This window comes from Pseudochaenichthys georgianus, chromosome 12 (genome assembly GCF_902827115.2).
Source record: "Pseudochaenichthys georgianus chromosome 12, fPseGeo1.2, whole genome shotgun sequence".
In the NCBI taxonomy this organism is placed as follows: Eukaryota; Metazoa; Chordata; class Actinopteri; order Perciformes; family Channichthyidae; genus Pseudochaenichthys; species Pseudochaenichthys georgianus.
The window spans coordinates 29,154,662-29,175,388 of NC_047514.1; the positions used below are offsets into that span (position 1 = coordinate 29,154,662).

Sequence of the window (20,727 nt, forward strand, 5' to 3'; positions counted from 1 at the left end):
GCTCTGCCTGCTGCAGGCCTCCACTCTCAGGACAGTTCCGGTGTAGGCTCCACTCTCAGGACACCTCCACTCTCAGGACACCTCCACTCTCAGGACAGTTCCGGTGTAGGCTCCACTCTCAGGACACCTCCACTCTCAGGACAGGAAGTGACGATTCTGACGAACACGTTTTTCATGAGAGGAGAGGAGAAAAATGCAAGGAAAATTGTCAAAATCCCTAAATATATGGATGAGTGGGGGGGGGGGGGGGGGAATGGCTGGACACAGGCCGTGGTGGGACACCCACCCTATAAAAATTAATAGAACCGGGGAAAAGAAAAAAAAAGTGACCAGATAACCAGACTGGGGGGGTCAAAAGGGCTTGACCAAGGCCGACCCAAAGTGCATGGAGATTGTGATTTGAAAACTTCAATCAGACGAGTCCTTCAGGGGGCGGGTAAAAAAAAACGTGTTGGTCAGAATCGTCACTTCCTGTATTGACAGTGGAGGTGTCCTGAGAGTGAGCCTACACCGGAACTGTCCTGAGAGTGGCTCCCATGGCTTCATCAGCTCTAACTCTGTGTGTTTCTGAGCAGTACAAACAAACAGCACTGCTAATAAGTAGCTTTACAAATTATTGCTCATTTTATATACTGTAATTCACATTTTTTACTTCAACAACCTTATTACAATGTGAGGAGATATTTCCTTCACAAGGCCATGTGTACAATACAAGGTAAACCCAAAGTCCATAAAATAACCAGATTAACAGATTGCCTCTTGAAGAACATTTTATTCTCTGAGTAGAAAGAAACCAAGCTTGAAATAGCACCTAAATCCCCAAAAGGATAGAAGACACCTGTTAGGACCTTCCAGTGAACTCATGTCAGGTTCCTGGTGAACACGCGCTCCCCTCGCAGGGTGAGGTGCTGCAGTTGGTACTGCAACACCTCCGTGTCCGACGACTCTCTTATTCTTGTTTTGTCCAGATTTAGGTAGTCCAGAGACTTGGACTGGGCCCTCTTCCCTTTAAGCAGACAGAGTGGCAGTGAAGCATGTAGACCCCTCCCAGCTTCCCCCTGGGCCAGGGACCTGAGGATTGGGTCACTGGAGCTGGGCATACGCCTCCGCCTCCGCCCATTGGCAGCAGGTATCTCGTAGGGTTGGTAGTAACGACTTTTTCCTTTGCAAATTCGTGGAGACTTGTGGAGAACAGATTCTCCAGCCTTTGCGACACTGCTCTGGATGGAGTTGGACACCGTTTCTGAGACAGAACCCTTCTCTGGAGGGCCTTCTGACCACCTGTGGGCCAGCTTTAGCAGTTCCTCCCCAGTGGTGAAGCCCACCAGATAATTGGAATCCATGTGGAGGATCTGGTACCCTGCGACAGTGCCTCTGATGGGGGAACAGGGGGTGCTGGAACATCGAGGTCTCTCTCTGTCAGGTTTTAATGTGGCTTTGATTTCAGCTGCAGGAACAATGGAGACGTGTGCTCTTGACCCTCCGTTGATATCCATTTCCATCCTTACAGACTTATCCTGAATAAAGATGTAGAAAAAAACGTTGAGTCATTCTTGTTTCTGGCAAAAAGACAGTAAACACAAACATTCAGTGCCCACATTCAGCAAATGTCTGAAGGCATGACATCCACTCACTCCTAAAGGGCCAGAGGCCTGTACTACGAAGCAGGATGTTCTCTTAGCGGCTAACTTCAGGGAAAACTCTGGGTTTCCGGTCCTACGATGCTGGTTCTCTTCTTAGCGGGGTAGATCTCCATGGCAACTTATGCTGAGCGGCTAACCTGCCCCGGAGCAGGTTAGGTTGCAGGCTAAGAGATCAACTCAGTGAAAGCACCGCCTGCTGACCAATCAGAGCTCAGTGTGCGGAGTTTAAAGCGATCAAGTCATATTACAGGAGAAAGGAAATACAGAAAAGCTGCTGCTGCAGGAAAGACGGCCGGCAAAAATCACAGACTGTGTGAACGTGAACATTAATAGAATATCACCTCCATCTTCAGAGCAATCTGACTATTATAACATTAGCGTTAAGAATGCTTACTGAATATCTGCCACAACATAAGTAACCGGATCAGAGTAACATTAAGTACAGTCCGCGGCATATCACTTTATAATGTATCACATATCTCCTGATCTGAGTCAGCTGAGCCGTGTCTGGCTCGATTGTTTCGTCAACTTAATGTGTTGCTTAAAATAATGCTTCTGCATCCAGTCTGTGACGCTGTGAGTGTTGACTCACAGTGTCACAGACTGGATGCAGAAGCATTATTTTAAGCAACACATTAAGTTGACGAAACAATCGAGTCAAATATAATTGAAGTCTGATCGTGTTTTAGACGGGCAGTGATATCATAAACCTGTTAATGTTAATGTACGCATTCAAACACTTTTTCTGTTACCAGCTGTATTCACCTGGATAAAGTGTTTAAGTCATGGATGTTTAAAGTTTAACTTCTTCATATGTCTAATATTAAAGTTAATTTTTCATTCAGGAAGTATGACGCTGCGCTGTCAGTGCTCTTCTCCATGTTTGTGATTGGTCGAATGCTCCAAATACCACCCCTTTCATGTGAACGCACACCTAACTAGATAGGACACGGCTGGCTTGAGCGATCCACTTGATAACCCACGTCGTAGGACCGTTTAGCGAGAGCGCATATGTTTTGGATTAGGCCAACCGGCTAACTCAAACATATCCAGGTTAGGTTGAAACCGGCTTCGTAGTATAGGCCTCTGGTCAGTCCTCACTAGAGGCCTATATTCCGCATTTGACCGATTATCGGTATCGGCCTTTTTTTTTATCAAATTGCCGATAAAACTTTGGCCTGATGCGGCCGTTTCTCTGGCTGCAGTCACCTCTCTGTGTACACGAGCAATGTCCCGCCCACAGCGCTATCTGATAGGCTATCACTGAAGATTTTCCGGGCGGGAGCCAGACAGAGAGGCGGGACCTTCTCAGATTACAGGCAGGTGCGAAAGAACGCAGACACAGACTGAAGCAAGCAGCAGCGCTGAGCGGCAGAGCCATACATGTGTTAAACCGAAGTTCAATAAACATCCCAATCCCCTATGCTGAAGTTGCAAAAACACCACGATCTTATGATCCAATTATATCAGTTTCCCAGTTACAGAGGGACGCGGGAAGTCAGTCAGAGTTGGGGTGCGTGCAGCGTCTCGCAGCGGAGTAACTGTGGTGCGGAGGGGGGGGGGGGGGGGGGGGGGGAGGGGCTTGCGAGTGTGAGAGCCTCGCAGTTTTTTCATGGTTGATATGTGAAGCCTCATTACCTATGGGATTAGTTTTGTATGGATAAAGATAAAGCAACACTTTCTCAGAATAAAGGCAAACTATGAGTTTAAAAGAAAAAAAAAACTAGTCAAGCAAAATAAAATAAATTTCAAAAATAAAACTATAAGTTGCAAACAAATCATTTGTGTAATCATGTAAACTATAAGTATTTTTTCTTTGTTTTAAAATAGGTTTTTGTTTGCAGTTCTTGTTGCTTCTTTCTCAATGATCAGACTTTTGCTCTCGCTGCAGCTCTCTCGTTTGCGCTCCCTCATTTTTTGTTTGAGATTTTGACACAAACATCCCAGGTTGGCGGAACTTTCAGGGGTGTGTCCCCATTGGCTACTCTGCTTTTGAGTGACAGCCCACTACACCACAGATCATACAGTGCAACTCATGCAGCAAACTCCGGAGTCCACTCGGCCACGTTAGTGTCGGTGTCTCCTGAGGAGTCTTCATGAACATATCGGACTCATCTTATGGATTGCAGTGCATTATACTTGTGATGTGTAGTTCATACTTTATTCCAACTTTAAATATTGTAATACCTGAACACACGCACTGTTAAATAATTTCCCAATTTGGGATTGATAAAGTGTCTGTCTATTTATTTTATAGATTAAAAAAACACATCTGTATTTTCAAGCTAAAGGTGATGCACAATATAAACTGTATACTATTATTTTTGAAAGACATGTTACATTTCAAAAGCATATATTTAGGACAAACAATTAAAGACTGCTTTAATTGAACAAATTCTACAATATAAAAGTGGCAGATTTGCTTTATGAAACAGACCTGACCTAGGCTGCATACCAACACAATTAGGAACATGCTCACATCTTACGATGTTAGTCTGAAGAGCTGAAGCATTCATACACAATGGATAAAACCGGTGTTGTTTCATTCTATATCCTGTGAGAAAAATGTAAAAATTCGACATACTATTCCTGAGGAAGATCTGAATAATCAACAGATTTGAATGGAATCTCTAACATTTTCATGTAGAATAAAGACAGTGATTATACAAATTACGTTTATTGAAATTTGAACCAGAAGATGAAGTCTCAAAGAATGTTTTTAATAAAAGGACATAAAACAAAAAGGTGGATAATAATAAAATCTATTAAATGTATATGTAAAGATATTTGGTCAAATGAAATGACACTGAGCCAGTGATAACAGCAACGCCAGCGTGGATGAAGCTGGTGCAGGTCTTTCTTCATGCCCCCCCTCCGTGCTGTCCCCTCAGAGGAAGTGGGAAAACGGGATAAGACTCTGGACGCCACGCTGTCTCAATGATCCACACTGTTAATATGAGAGGAAAATAAATTAGGAAATGAAAAATATGAAGTTAACAAATAAAACACAGCTCATGGACGGTAGGTTTTCCTACAAAGTTAACTCAGCCTCCGTTGATTTTCATATTAAATTAGCATGTTAATAAAATAAGCTATCATGGCTTATACTTGCATATCTAAACAGAATCATGAAAACCTGTTGGTAGAGTCAGGCACACGAGTCTGTTTGAGTGTGTGCGCCGGTGTCGGTAACCATATCTGCTCGGGGGTACCATATCTGCTCGGGGTACCATATCTGCTCGGGTGTGTATTTCCGTCTTCCGTCATATGACGGATTGTACGGCAACTCAAGAGGGCCATCATACACGGTCAAATTCCGAACATTTAAACATAGCCTACACTTCATCTTTACTTTGTCCGTTATTATATGTGGAAGATTATACTTTTTCTCCGTCATGTTGTTTCCATAGCTACAACTTCAGACAGGCATAGCCTACACTTCATTCTTTACTTTGTCCGTTATTATCATGGTTATTATATGTAGAAGATATACATTTTTTCTCCGTCATGTTGTTTCCATAGCAACAACTTCAAACAATAACAACTAACCGCTAGCCGCAAAGCTAGCATCACAGCCACTGCTCCGTTTTCGGAGACTTTGCACACGTTTTTCACAAACATTTTCACACGCTAGGAGTACTTCCATTCACTTCGTCTTGATCTGTAGATGTGATTTGATGTGTCGTGTGTCCCCCAACTCCTCTCCAAAGTTCAGATATTTAATAAAATACTCAGGGGAGTTTCCTGAATTTTCATGCCCAAAGCCAAGCACTAGGCCCTGGGTAAATTAAGAGGCTGATCTCGGGCACTTTTGTCCACTTTCCCTGGTGGTAGAAACTCAAGCCAGACATCCCTGGAATCGTCTCAGAGAGTAGATGATCAGTGGGGCCTTGTTTTTACTGAATGATGTGTTTTTTATGGGGAATTCAAATATGAGCTTATTTTTAGGATTTTCGGAGACTTTGCACACGTTTTCACAAACATTTTCACGCTAGGAGTACTTCCATTCGCTTCGTCTTGATCTGTAGATGTGATTTGATGTGTCGTGTGTCTCCCAACTCCTCTCCAAAGTTCAGATACTATATAAAAATACTAAAAGGTAAATAAAACATTAAACATAATGACAAAATAACAACCTGAAAGATATGTATTCTATCTACACATTTCGTAATTCTAATCTAGTGGCCTTATAAAAGTGTTGGCTAAAGTAACGCAGAATATATATATTTTTTAATTGTAAATAATTAGAAACATTATTTTCGTGCACAAGTACATGGGACCCCACCATAGCACCCCACACATAACAAGCTGTCCCGAATTCCTCCGGCTGCAGTTCCGCAGACGGCCGGTGAGTGGCAGCAGAGCGCTGGGAGCAGAGGGAGGTGAGTTGCTGTACAATATAACGGATATGACGGATGACGGGTGCGACGGAAATACACCCGAGCAGATATGGTACCCCGAGCAGATATGGTACCTACTGTCACTACCCGATCTGCAGCTCTGTCCGATCTGCAGTGCGCATGTGCGAGATGGTCCGCCATATTGGACAACGCCGGACGGCAACCCAAGTAGGACAACATTGACACAGTGGCTTTTGGCAAAGTTCAAAAGGAAAACTCGAGAGAGATGAGTTATTGTTATTACAACGTGACTTCACTATTATTTAACAACTCTTTTTATTGGGTTATTTTATTTGGGGTTAAGTACATTGTCAGAATAAGTGAGAAATGAATTTAACGTCTGTTAGACAGCCATATGCCATACATTTTTGCACACATTCACAGTAAATAATGTATTCAGTATGATAGCTGTCTAACAGAAGTTAAATCCATTTCTCACTTATTCTGACAATGTACTTAACCCCAAATAAAAGAACCCAATAAAAAGAGTTGTTAAATAATAGTGAAGCCACGTTGTAATAACAATAACTCATCTCTCTCTCGTTTTATTTATGAGCTTTGCCAAAAGCCACTGTGTCAATGTTGTCCTACTTGGGTTGCCGTCCGGAGCTGTCCAATATGGCGGACCATCTCGCACATGCGCACTGCAGATCGGGCAGAGCTGCAGATCGGGTAGTGACACCGGTGTCTGAACGCTCACTCACTGCTAGCTATGTAGCTAACTGTTAGGCTACTTAGCTTGCATTGTTATGGATCTAAAGGTAGCACAAGCTAACCTTCATAGCACAGCTTTACTTCTCACTTAACACAATAAAGAAACAGAACGTATAGCACAAACAACACAAATGATCAATACTTACATATATTTTCACTTGTAGTATTATAATAATTGAAATGCTGGTTCTTCTGGGGGTCTTCTGTCCACGCTCAGCTAGCTACCGCACCGCAGCTACCTGCACTGTACAATCGCTGGAGGACTGGGCTGTCACTCAAAAACTGAGTAGCCAATGGGGACGCACCCCTGAAAGTCCCGCCCACCTGGGAGGTTTGTGTCAGAATCTCAAACAAAAAATGAGGGAGTGCAAAAGAGAATGCTGCAGCGAGAGCAAAAGTCTGATCATTGAGAAAGAAGAAACAAGAACTGCAAACAAAGAAAAAAGACTTCTAGTTTACATGATTACACAAATGATTTGTTTGCAACTATTTTGCTTGACTCTTTTTTTTTCATTTTAAACTCATAGTTTTGCTTTATTCTGAAAAAGTGTTGCTTTATCTTTATGATACAAAACTAATCCCATAATTAGCTAGCCAACATGTGTCTAGCAAATGTTTAGCAAAATATTAGAAGTGAGGTTACTAGACTAACGTTAGGTCTACTGTAATAGCCTCACTTTTAATAGTTTGCAAAACATTAGCTAGCACTAGTGTTTTGCAGTTGCTAGCAGCTTATTGGGATTTTATGCTAGATAGACAGATATAATAAATTAAGCATTATTGTTAGTTAAGCATGTCAGCCCCACTTCTTGTCTCTCTAACTCATTGCAGATGGCTGCACTAAAGAAAAGGGCACAGAGAGGAAACCAGTTGTAAGATGTTTAAAAGTTAATTAAACATAATATATGCTTAAATGCATTTCAAAGAAGTTGTGTTGGAGTTTGTGTTATTCTACATTTTGACACCAAGATTTTCTGATTTTACTGCAAATGTATATCGGTTCCAAATATCGGTTATCGGTCTCCTTGATTACTAATAATCGGTATCGGCCTTGAAAAAGCCATATCGGTCGATCCCTCGTCCTCACTCACAATCACTCCCACTGTAGTAAACTTCTCAAATAATTACACAATTTGCTTTTTTATGTTGTTTTTTTAATAATGGTGGAATTCACCATCCTCAATTCAAAAATACAGTATAGAAGCAGTCCAGTTTAAAGTTTAGAAATATTGTGATTGTGCATGATGTCCATAGTTAATGGACAAATACAATTGCTTTGTACAAAATGTGTGTTTTATTATTATTGCAATAAACCAGAGCAAAGACAAAATTAAGTGAATTTAAAGAAAGGTAATCAGCCTGCCAACTGCTCTCATTTACTCAAGTAGCCTACTGTACTTCTTCTATCTTGAGCTATATTCATTTTATCCTACAGTATTTTATACTTATACTCCACTACATTTTAGAAACCAATATTGTAAGTTTTTCTCCACAGCAGTTATCTGAAATCTTAAGTTACTTTGCAGATTCAAATTATTAGCTAATACAAAACATAATAGTAATAGGATACAATTATATTTTTATTGCGCTTTTCTGGGACTCCAATTTGGCTTTACAATATAAGGGAGATCAACAAATAAGAAATACATATTTACCGTATATTGACATATACAGTAATTATTGGTTGGCGGTGATGAACACATACATTCTGCAAATGATCATGCCTGTTCTGCTTACATGCACACATGTAACAACGCCCTCAGCCATACATGGAACTACAACTGAAGGCATGGTTTGCAGCTTTGAGGAGGCCTTTGGTTATCTATGCTTATTCTGTATTAGGGAAAACAGGTATGACATGTGTCTTGAATATTTCTTAATCATAATGAAGTAGAACTTTGATTTGAAACAAAGTTTATTTTTGATGTCTGTGTGAGCCACAGGCCTTTTATTAAGAGGAGTTTTTCCTTTGCACATTTAAGTAAAAACACCTCTTGTTCATTTTTCATAATTTGGTAAGCAGGTACAATGTTTTAACTTCATTTCCGTTTAACTAAAGTTATTTAGATTAATAACTTTAAATAACACATTTGTGAGATTAAGTAAACCACCCCAGTTAATAACCTACATTAAGATATGTTTTAGATTAACGATTTTACAGAAGTAATTTGGGATCTCTTCATATTTGCATTTATGAATGATGAATTTGAACTTTTTTACTGAACCACAGAATGAAAGGCCTGCTGTCATTATTTAACTGAAAGCGACACACACACACACACACACACACACACACACACACACACACACACACACACACACACACACACACACACACACACACACACACACACACACACACACACACACACACACACACACACACACACACACACACACACACACACACACACACACACACACACACACACACACACACACACACACACCCTTTATGAGTGGTGGTGTTGAGGCTGTACAGAGAACATTCGGGAGGAAAGATGGAGACATGCGGAGCATCATGTCCGCTGCTGTCAGGAGATACCGTCTCATTACAACATGTCCATCACTGTGGGAATCCACTGTGTATACACTGTATTCATAAAGCGGAGCCATGTTAAATGTGACGCCCTCATCATGTCAGACTCCGAGTCTCATCACATTGATCCAGTCATGGTGGCGCGTGACCAAGGGACCGCAGTTTACGGGGGAGCACGAGCTGATCTATCTGTGTTATTCTCTCGGTGATCTCCGGCTCTCACCGCGATACGGACGGAATCAAATAAAATCAACACAAACCTGAGTGAAGAGAAAAGATGTCCCTCCCGTCTGCCTCTCTCCTCTCTGCTGTGTTCCGCCAGCCACAGGAACACTTCCGGTGTGTTTCTCCACAGCACAAGCGATTATACAATATTTCAGTAGGCCTATACATCATTTAAACTATTTTTATTTCAGAATAAATCATTAAACCCCTAAATGGCCATTCACATATACATATTTTGGAAAATTAATTGATTGCTTTTTTTCTACACCCATACTACTATTGCACCCGTGATACACCCATGTTATAGCCACATATGACACTGTTATCACACCCATTTTATCCCCCAGCATACAGGCACCATTTAAGGGTTACATTATGTGTTGGTTTCAAATATCAGACGACAATATCCACGAGTCCCCGCTGTTGTAATATTTTTTTTAAATAACAAAAAACGGTTATATCATCAAGTTTATTGAAGCTCTTTCCATCAAATAATAATAATAATAACAATGTAATGAATAAAGATAAAAATAATCAGAAATGATTTGTTCATTGTGTAAATGGTTTCACTCATCCACAAACAGGAGCTCACAACATGCATTGATGGAGACAAGTCAGAGACAGGGGCTCTAAGCACTTGGCAGCTGCTGCCTTGCTCAAAGGTTATCAGACTGCAGGAGGCACCGAACACATGTGCCACAGCATTCATATGGAGGCTTACAGCTGTGTGTGAGGAACCAGCAGCTAGCTGTTAGCTCTGCTGCATCACACTCACTGAGCTTCACAATGCCATTCAGCTCCAAAGACCTTAGTAGGCCTATCTGTCACAAGTAGTTATAACTAAACTAGTAAAATCATTCAACGCTTGACATGGCCATAGTCAGGGTTATCCTGAAAAGTTACATATACATTGATATGTTCAGCAAAACATGAATTCACAACATTACAAAATCAAACCATTACAAATTGTACATGGTTAAAGAAACATTTAAGCAGAAATCCATTGCGCTTCTCAACAGGCCTCTAGGGCAGGGGTGTCACACTCTTCATGTGGCCCGCATGAGCTTGCATATAATATAATATGTCTATTATACGGTTACATGCCACTTTAGAGAAGTACGTTGCCCATAAAGTACATGTCCCACAATGCATCTCGTTTTGTGACATGCACATTGAAGAGACTTGCAATTATTTGCCCCAGACGTAGTTCATTATTAACTTATCTGATAATAATCCAATTCAGAGGCAATAATGTAATATAATACATTATTTTATATATTTATATAGTTACAACCGGCCCTTTGAGCGCAACCATAATGCTAATGTTGCCCGCGATGAAATTGAGTTTGACACCCCTGTTCTAGGGACAGTACAAAAATGTTTGGACTGATTTTGTGACATCATATATTCAATAAAATGTATTTAATACATAATAAATTCTTGCTATAATGAGTCCGTCATTTTGAATCACTCCAAGCTCAAGTACCGTAACAGCACATGTATCTCCGAGGGTTACGCTCTTTGTGCAGCTGGACTCAAACTACGTCATATTACATTGTATCTATGACATAGGAAATGATCCCACACACTGTCTTCCAGTCATGCTGTCGCTCCGAGCGGCTCTGTCCCGTCTGTCTGTGTGCCGTCAGCGTCCCCTTTGCACTGTCCCCTGGTTGGCCTCTCTTTGTTCTCGGCTCACATGAAGCTCAGATCTGACTGACAGCTGTTTGCTACTCTCAGGTATCCTTGGCATGAGCACAGGACGTGTGCAGCAGGAGGAGAGCAGTGGGAGGAGAGCAGCGGGAGGAGAGCAGCGGGGGGTGAGCAGCGGGAGGAGAGCAGCGGGAGGGGAGCAGCGGGAGGAGAGCAGCGGGAGGAGAGCAGGGGGAGGAGAGCAGCGGGAGGAGAGCAGCGGGAGGGGAGCAGCGGGAGGGGAGCAGCGGGAGGAGAGCAGGGGGAGGAGAGCAGCGGGAGGAGAGCAGCGGGAGGAGAGCAGCGGGAGGAGAGCAGTGGGAGGGGAAACAGAGCAGTGGGAAGGGAAACAGAGCAGTGGGAGGGGAGCAGGGGGAGGGGAGCAGTGGGAGGAGAGCAGGGGGAGAGCAGTGGGAGGAGAGCAGTGGGGGGAGAGCAGTGGGAGGGGACACAGAGCAGCAGGAGGAGAGCAGTGGGAGGAGAGCAGTGGGAGGAGAGCAGTGGGAGGAGAGCAGTGGGCGGAGAGCAGTGGGGGGAGAGCAGTGGGGGGAGAGCAGTGGGAGGGGACACAGAGCAGCAGGAGGAGAGCAGTGGGGGGAGAGCAGTGGGGGGAGAGCAGTGGGAGGGGACACAGAGCAGCAGGAGGAGAGCAGTGGGGGGAGAGCAGTGGGAGGGGACACAGAGCAGCAGGAGGAGAGCAGTGGGGGAGAGCAGTGGGAGGAGAGCAGTGGGGAGCAGTGGGGGGAGAGCAGTGGGGGGAGACCAGTGGGAGGGGACACAGAGCAGCTGTATAAAGCACATTAGCAGTACACTTTAAATGGAGTTTTCCTGTTGGGTAGTTCAGAACGTTGATGGTGCATCTTTACTATTATTACATTTTTTTTAGCAACCTTACAAACAATACAGGTTAAAGTTTCATTTAACAAGTTCATACACCCGTTTGCATAAAGGTCTGATGCTGCATTCACACCGGACGCGAATATTCGCTTCGCTCTAATCGCTCGAGTTTCACCGCGGCTGCCAGCTGTGTTTACTCGCATCATTCACACTAGACGCGCTGGCTCGGGAGCTACAACTACAACGACATGAACATATTTTACCGTGATTAAATTGTAATACACCTTTCTAAATGATGCCGAAGTAACAACATACTGATACCGGTTAGTAAAAACCATGAATTAATGCTTTGACAAGTCTGCAGACAGGCGGCAGAGAAACACCTTTTAGAATGCTTTTTTTCTGAATGAAGGTCGGGTCGACCAGGCTAAGCTAACGTTGCATCTGCTCACTCCACACTCACAACAACGGCCTACAGACATAAAGCAGCGACGGTATTCGCCATGACACAGGCAGTCTGTGGTTTGTACTTGTTTAACTTTTGTCTAGTTTCTGAACAGATATGAGGAGCTGTGATCTCTGTGTGCTAACGGCTAACAGCTAACGGCTGATGTTTTCTGGTTGAACGTCAGTGACGGCAGGCTGAGATCCTCACCGCTGATTGGCTTCCGCAAGAACGCGTCACGTGAATTTGACGCTCGAGTTGAAAAAACGCGTCTGTCCGCGTCTCTGCATTGACTTTACATGTAATCACGCCGCCCCCGAACATGGCACCGCGTCCGGTGTGAACGCAGCATTAGTCCCTCTGAGCCATCTGGATACATTGAGGGAATCCCCGGGAAGAGAGCAGTTTCAGTAAGCACTACATTATACACCTCATTGTGAAATTGGAGCTTTTATTTAACGTGCAGGTTTGTTTAAGCGAGTCAGGAAGGTGCTCACACATTCTACAGCATGTCTCTAAAGCCAGCACTGTCTTGCACCATGCTGCTGTACACTGACTGGTACACCTTGGACACATCCAGAGCTGAAGGCCTGAGTCTGGGGTCTTCCCTCTTACACTCCTGGTGGATCTGAAAGAGATGGAAATGGACTACATCCCCCCCAGGTACCCTTCCCATCAGGAACCATGTCACGTCAGGGATCTTCCAGATGTCCGTTCTCTCATCGTACTCAGGCATTAGATCGTCTGAAAATGGCGTTCCTGCGTTTCTGAAGGGCCACAGCTGCTCCGGGGCAACAAAGTCCCCAGTGAGCTCCCGATGACCACATTTTACCCCAAGGCCTTTGGGTGTGTCCACCTCAGGCAGCGCATCGAGATCGTTCACCACCAGGTGAAAGTCACTTGTCAGCAGAAACTGGGACAAGGTTTTTTCCAGGCTGTTGGAGTCACACATGACCCGCCGCCCAGCTGGGCTGTTGTGGAGGTAATGCAGGATGAGGACATAGTCTATAGCCAACCTCAGCCGGGCCTGCCATGTATTGTGTTGCTGGTGCTGCCGTTGTTCAAGAATACCTTCCAAATTAAGGAGCGGGCCATGTGGATGGTGCTCCGTGACCTGGGTGTGGTCTTCAAGGCAAAAACCCACCAGCTGCACCACCCGAGGGCCCTGCAGGAGCTGTAGCATAGACAATCCATGGAGGAAATCCTCCAGGTAGTCCAGAGAGGACAGTTTGGACAAAGCCACCTTCTGACCCCTCCATTCTGCCAAATAGACCTGGGGAAGAAAAGTGTACGATGAGGTCGGTAATGAGGAGTGAGGGCTGAGCAGAGGAAACTGACAACATAGGACATTACTTGAGGGACAGGTTTGTGTTCTTCCAGTAAAGAATACAAATTTAGTGCAAATTACTAATTTCCAATTGATGAATGCAACTTGTACATTGGTAAGAGTGCATTTATTAGATAAGCATGATCAATACTCCCCAATAGCTCTGCAAGGTAACCTGTTCTGCTTCAAATGACAAAAACATGCCCTGGTAAGTGGACCACTTACAAAATAGGATGCAATCGATTAATTCAGATCAGTTTTCAATGCACACAACAATCAGTGGCGAGCCGTCAGGGCCCTCTAGGCCCTCTGTGAGGGCCTAAGATATTCTAAAAAATAATATTTGAAAACATTCAAAAAAACACATTTTTTTTAATATATTTTTTTTGTTAAATGTTTCATTAGTTTTACCAAAATAACTTGATTTAAATTGTATTTAAAATAACATTTCCAAATAAATAAATCCTTCGAATCTGCCTGTTCAGTTTCTGTTGGAATGTGAAGGGTTAAATGCCGTCTCTGCGAGTTCTGTGAAGACGGGAGAGCTTGTTGGTCCCTCTCTACATTCACAGAGGGCCAGCTATAGTAACTCAACGAGAGAGTAATCTCAAATGACAGTACAATTGACCAATCATATCTTCCCTCTAAATGGGCGGGCTTTATTTTCGCGGACTTTATGACAAGTTCTGCCCGCTGTGAAGTCTATGCAAGTGGTGCAGTGACGCGTCCTAAAACCCGGAAGTAAGCCGCGCTCGGATTCCCTCGACAGAAAGCAACGGGATTTCTCCATAGGATTTTGGAAAATAGCTGGAAATAAGGTCTGTGGAAAACAAACCTGTTAGATAAATGCACGTTGTGTTCAGCCGGATAATATCCACATGTCTACTTTTATTATTTTCGAATCATAAATCTAATCGATAGATTTATGATTAGCATAGGGTCAGCATTAGGGTCAGAGGGCCTAGGTATACAAGTCACGACTTTCCACTGACAACAATGGTTCCTCTCCTGGTTTAAATCCCATCTCCTTGACAGACATCAATTCATCTCCATCAACAACTCCAAATCCCCCACAGCCCCAGTCAATCATGGCGTCCCTCAGGTTTCTGTACTTGGTCAACTTCTATTCATCACCTACATCCTCCAGTTGGAACAATTATTCGATAAAAACAACTCGAGTTCCACTCTTATACCGATGACACACCCCGACTGGATCGCAACAGCATTCTTTACGGTTCTCACTTTCAATTCACTTTCAAAGCCCTCAACAAACTTGCCCCCCCACCTCAGTGACCTCATCCAATGACACACCCTTACCAGTCGCCTCAGGTCTGCTGAAGCTAACCTACTGCAGCCCATCAGAACCAAGCTCCGGACCTATGGTGACAGGGCCTTCTCAGCAGGGGGGGGCATCTCCTCTCCTCTGTAAGGCGCTGCGGCTGCAGGGGGGTACATGCTGCAGGACTTCCGCCCCATGGAGTGGGTGTCTGCAGGATCGGTAAATGAAATCCAACATTGGATGTTCTTGGGAGGCCGTTGTTTATATTTGTGACTTTGTCATACTGCTGCTACTCCCGGTAACTTCCAGACACTTTCTACGCTCGCTCAACTTCTTTCTGGTTCGCCACATGCCACACACGTATCATCCCCCCTCCCACTGGCTCTATATCATTGTAAAAAGCCCTGACAACTGTGGACAGCCTGTCTGTATTCATTAGGAGATAATACATCAGCTAGAATAAAACAGTAATTGTTATAGCCAACGACTAAGAACACTGACAACACTAGTTGTTGGTGACGACAGCAACAACAGAGCTACAACTCATACCAAACAGAGGATTTCAAATTAATTTATAAAAAAATATAAAATGAGTTGTCTCTTGATTGATAACATCGGACACATTAATTGATTAAGTGTTGAAGAAGTCATTGCTCCAGTTTGTTTGGTATGTGAAATTCAAGGCTCTAGTATTTCATCTGTATGGGAGCTTTGCCGTTCAATTCACCCCTTTTTAATATGTTGTCAACATCTCGTTGACAATGAAAATAGCATCTGAATTTCTTGTAAATCTGATTTGGCTGGTAAACCCTGCATTAGAACTGAATGGGGAATTGCCATGACTTGAGGCCAATTGCATTTCCCTCCTTTAATTCAGTTAACACAAAAGCCGATGTTGCCTTTAATAGACTACCTACCTTTTTAACAGTTCCTTGGCCAATCAGCTTTAGCTTGCGTACTTCGGCGTCTATCTGTGAACACTGGAGCCAAGGTGTGATGTTTTTCATGTTTGTGATTTTAAAATGCTGAGGCACGTGGCCTACATGAGATGAAACCAGCCGTTCATCAGTCTGATACAAAGAGTCCAGATACAGGTAGATCATTGCATTGCTGAGGAGCAAGGCAGCTAGGCACACTGCCACTACTGGAACACCTTCGGAGATCAAACTGCCACTGCGACCCATAGTGCCTCGTATCTGAAATGGAAAACAAAGTAGGGAGAGCATGATATAATAGCTACAGCTCAAAACAGTTAATCAGTTAACAGTTTTAGAGCACTGAGACAAAACATCTTCAGATAAGATAAAAATTACTCTATTATAAGTAACATTAAGTGTACAATAGAGTAACAAAATAACAGGAGACATTTATTCAGAATAAATGATAGGAACACAGACCAAGACACAGTTTTCATACAAGTTATTTGCATTAAAATATACCAGGGTTCTAATGTGTTTCCAACGAACAATCATAATCAGCCTACTACCAATACACAACATATGTCTTATAACCATATAAAAACAGCTTTTACAGTCTTTAAAGCATTGATATGATTGCCAAATGGAGTGTAATATCTACAAATAATACCATAGATTTAGTTTTTCCACATTAAAAGCACCCATAAAAGGCGGCAGTGGCTCAGTCTGTAGGGGACGGCGGTTCCCATCCCAATCGGATCAAAATAAAAAATATATATTGAGTGAGCTGGTAGCTGGGGAGGTGCCTATTCACCTCCTACGCCACTGCCGAGGTGCCATTGAGCAAGGCACCTAACCTCGAAACTGCTCCCTTGGCGCCGGATAAGTGGCAGCCTCTCTGCTCTGCATGTGGTTGTGTGTGTGCATGTATATCCTCTGTGTTTGTGCATGTCTATCCTCCCCTGTGTGTGTAATGTGTGTAAACACAACAGAGTGGAGAAAGGTACTTTCCTGTGAGGGATGTCAATAGATGTATATCATTACCTATTAATATTGCATTGGGTTTAAATCCTCAACATTCCTACACAAAACCATTTGCCATAGTGTTGTTTGTCAAGACTTTTGTCCCCTCTAACTTTACGAAAATACGAAAATTAACTAAATGGGTATCATTTATATTATTATATTTTTATATCAAACGAAATAAATGTATTTGTTGAGTTATCAAATAGAGTTTATCACCAAGCCTTAGGCCCTGGCCACACGAAAAGGAACCGAATTCGATATCAAAAAAGTCTTCAGGAATCAGAAACGTGTCCTTCCACACGAGACCGCTCGACCCGCTGGAGACGCTGTAGTACATATGCCGGGCCTGTAAGTGGCGCTTTACTTCAGCAACAAAATACACGAAAAGCAGCGAAGAAGACTTCCCGAGCATGGTTGCCCTTCTGTTTATTCTCCGCGGTGGATTTTGCAGCAGAGGTGGGGAGAGGCAGGGCTCTGGCTCTTTTTCACCCTCCCGAGGCAAGCGTGTGCTCCTGCTGTAAACAGGGGGTCAGGGATTTTGAGCCCCATGAAAATATATCACATTGGGCCCCACCACCAGGCCCAGGCCACGCAAACGAAGCACAATTGCTGTAATCACACTTCCAGAACCCAATCGACACATTTATGCTTTAAATAACTCTATTTGTACAGGTTGCATCTATCTTGTAGTCCAATACTAACTGCACTATATTTACTGACACTGAGCTGTGAAAATATAACACTGTGCAGACTGCAAATTCGACTGCAACATTCTGCTGCCGTATAATTCACTAGGGATGCTCCGATCGATCGGCCACCGATCGAGATCGGCCGATACTCACTCTCTACCGATCGATCGGTGCTCTCTAAACATGCCGATCGCGAGAGCCGATCGCGAGAGCCGATCGCATGACGTAAAATACATGACACGTTTCTCTGTGTGCGGCAAAACAAGCTCGCCAAAATGGCTTCACCGGTCTGGCATTATTTTAAGGTGTCCGAAAAAGACAGTAAAATAGCGGTATGCAACGTGTGTGAAGCAGAAATCCTGCAGCTCTGCCCACCGGACCGGTGAGCGGAGCAACACACAAGAGTTAGACCTAACACACTTAGCTATTTTATCTACCTCTGGAACAAGCTAAACTAGTCATTATAAATATATGTATTCTTCACTGTCGGGTCACTCATTACTGGAACAGTGAGCTGCATGAGATACAGACAGGCTGTCAGGAGAGAGAGAGAGAGAGAGAGAGAGAGAGAGAGAGAGAGAGAGAGAGAGAGAGAGAGAGAGAGAGGGGAGAGAGGGGAGAGAGAGAGAGAGGAAAAGAGAGCGCTTCCGCTCATTTCTCCTGTGTTATTATCCAAAGTGAATGTAAACTTGAATAATGTACATCATTTGAATGTAATAATTAAGTTGATTGTTGTTTGTGGAAGCTCCAGTGAATCAGCCCCATTAACTGAGTTTTAAACATCACTTTAAATGGAAGATTTAAAGTGATGTTTAAATCTTCCATTTAGGCCCCGCCCACTCGATCGGATCGGCGATTGGTATTGGCCGATACTGATTCCGGCGATCGGCCCTGAAATTGGCGATCATATACATGACCTCTTAAATTAAAATAAACATTAACACCAATATTATCATTTATAACATATAACATAAGCAGCAGATTTTCTAATTAAATATACATACCAAATATACTTGTATATACCATATACTACAAAATAAGCGGGTATTAAAGTGTAAATGGACAACAAAACGGAAATGGAAATGAAAAGGCCTGATGGTTGTGCTAAATCAGAGCAAAACTCTCTTGTCTTTCTCTCCTTTCTTTTCTTTTTTGAAAGCCTGACTTTGTTAGTCGTTGAGACATCATACACATGTAAGTCAGGCATGAAAACGGGTCAGGGGTGAAAGGGGGGTCCGAGGGCATGCTCCCCCGGAAGAACATTTTGAATATTCCATATTTTAAAGCATCAATCTGATGCATTTTGAGATGCATTTTTTTGCCAACTTGGGGAGAGCTGGAGAAACTTAACTTCAGCCATGAGTCAAACATATTATGGCCTCCTTACTAAGTATTATCAGGGATGCAAACTCATCAGGTATGGAAAAGGTGACAAGGACCCGAGCCCCCCCCCGACCCCACGGAATATCGGCTTTAAAATGAGGAATAACAGAGGATTTTAGCAGTCAAAACGTAAAGTAACTAAATTCATAAACTCAAGTACTATACTTGGGTACAATTTTGAGATGCTTGTACTTTATTTAAGTATTTCAATGTTTTGCTACTTTGTTCTTCTTCTCCTCTACAGTTCAGAGGTACATGGTGTACTTTGACACCACATGTATTAATACCTTTAGTTACTTCACAGATCTGGATGAATGATGTGAAATCTAATCAAGTGTTGAATCAGACTTTAGTTCCACCTGGAGTAAATCCACCAGCTACCCTGCAGTATACAAAGTCATTCAGACTAGCTGCACCTTTACCAGCTTTGAGAACACTTTCATGATCAATCATTATAAAACATATCATATATATTATTCGGAAATGGACCAATCTGCACAATGACTACTTTTACTGTGGCTACTTTCACGATATTTTGATGAGAAAACTTTTCTACTTTTACTTGAGGAACATTTTGAATGCAGTACTTTTACTAACATAGTATTATTCCTACACTCTGGTACTTCTACTTTTACTCAAGTACAAGATCTGAGTATTTCTGCTTTTAATCAAGTACAAGATCTGAGTGCTTCTACTTTTACTCAAGTACAAGATCTATACTTATACCACCTCCGTTTATAGCCTATGAAAAAAAAACTATTAGAAAACGAAGGCTAAAGCTAACGTTAGCAAATAGTGACAATGTATGCTAGCTAGCTAGCTAGCTCAACGATAATATTGCGACATAAACACTTTTCAGTGCACATCAGGCTCTGCACTCCGACAGGGAGCTCTGGTCTGAACACCTGAACGGCCCGTTCTAACAGCTGTTCACCAGCGGTCCAGTCTGTACCACAGTGACTCCGGACCGCACAGTTAATACGCACCCGTAGGTAATGTGATATGGAAATTCCGCGATGAATAGGACCCCCGAGAAGAAGAAGCTCACCAAGCAGTGGGACAATGTGTAAGCCAAGTGGACAGCAGATCCCGAGTTTATCAAGGTATCGCGGAGAGGAGAGAAGCACACGCAGGTCTGTTGGCAGGGAAGATAAACATCTTCAAACAATGCACCTGCTGCAACTGGAAACCAGACCCTGAACTTCTCATACCAAGCACTAAAGTGACTGAACATTGTATGACCAATTTTTGTGAAAAATGCAAAAAGTGATCCAATGGTTACATGGTTTATACCTGCAATTACTGTGGTTCCATTTCCTCTGATTACCTAATTTGGGCGTGCACATTTGCCACGCGCAAACCTACCTCTTTTGGTTTTGGAAAGGTTGCTGTAACGTTATGCGTATGCAGACAGGCACGATAACTTAGCTGTTAACACGATAGCGCCACTAACCTGTAGCTGTGGGTTCACATGCTTTCAGAATGCCGAAGACAAAAACAACAACTCACTCGTACTAGTGTTGCGATTCAAGATGTGCATTTTGGCTCCAGATCCACGAGTAGCCGGATCGAGAATTTGAGACTTCCTGTCATATTTCCAGAATAAAAGCC

The 20,727-nt window shown here is 43.1% G+C and overlaps 2 protein-coding genes across 6 annotated transcripts; both read right to left on the reverse strand.

Moving 5' to 3' along the window:
• Positions 1 to 240: 240 nt before the first annotated feature.
• On the reverse strand, positions 241 to 9,619 carry macir (macrophage immunometabolism regulator). Its single transcript, XM_034096303.2, has 2 exons — positions 9,557 to 9,619; positions 241 to 1,517 (listed from the first exon to the last, which is right to left on the reverse strand). Exon 2 carries the CDS (start codon positions 1,500 to 1,502, stop codon positions 861 to 863), a length of 642 nt encoding a protein of 213 aa, XP_033952194.1. The 5' UTR covers positions 1,503 to 1,517; positions 9,557 to 9,619; the 3' UTR covers positions 241 to 860.
• Positions 9,620 to 12,926: 3,307 nt separating this feature from the next.
• On the reverse strand, positions 12,927 to 20,705 carry pomk (protein O-mannose kinase). 5 transcript variants are annotated; one of them, XM_034095258.1, is made up of 4 exons: positions 20,626 to 20,699; positions 20,103 to 20,251; positions 16,019 to 16,297; positions 12,927 to 13,768 (listed from the first exon to the last, which is right to left on the reverse strand). In XM_034095258.1, the coding sequence occupies exons 1-4, from the start codon at positions 20,654 to 20,656 to the stop codon at positions 12,998 to 13,000; spliced, it is 1,230 nt and encodes a 409-aa protein (XP_033951149.1). In that variant the 5' UTR covers positions 20,657 to 20,699; the 3' UTR covers positions 12,927 to 12,997. The 5 variants fall into 5 exon arrangements, with proteins under 5 accessions (XP_033951149.1, XP_033951151.1, XP_033951152.1 ...); XM_034095260.2 differs by having other exon boundaries at positions 20,165 to 20,251; positions 20,570 to 20,682; XM_034095261.2 differs by lacking the exon at positions 20,626 to 20,699 and adding an exon at positions 20,410 to 20,541 and having other exon boundaries at positions 20,165 to 20,251.
• Positions 20,706 to 20,727: the final 22 nt, after the last annotated feature.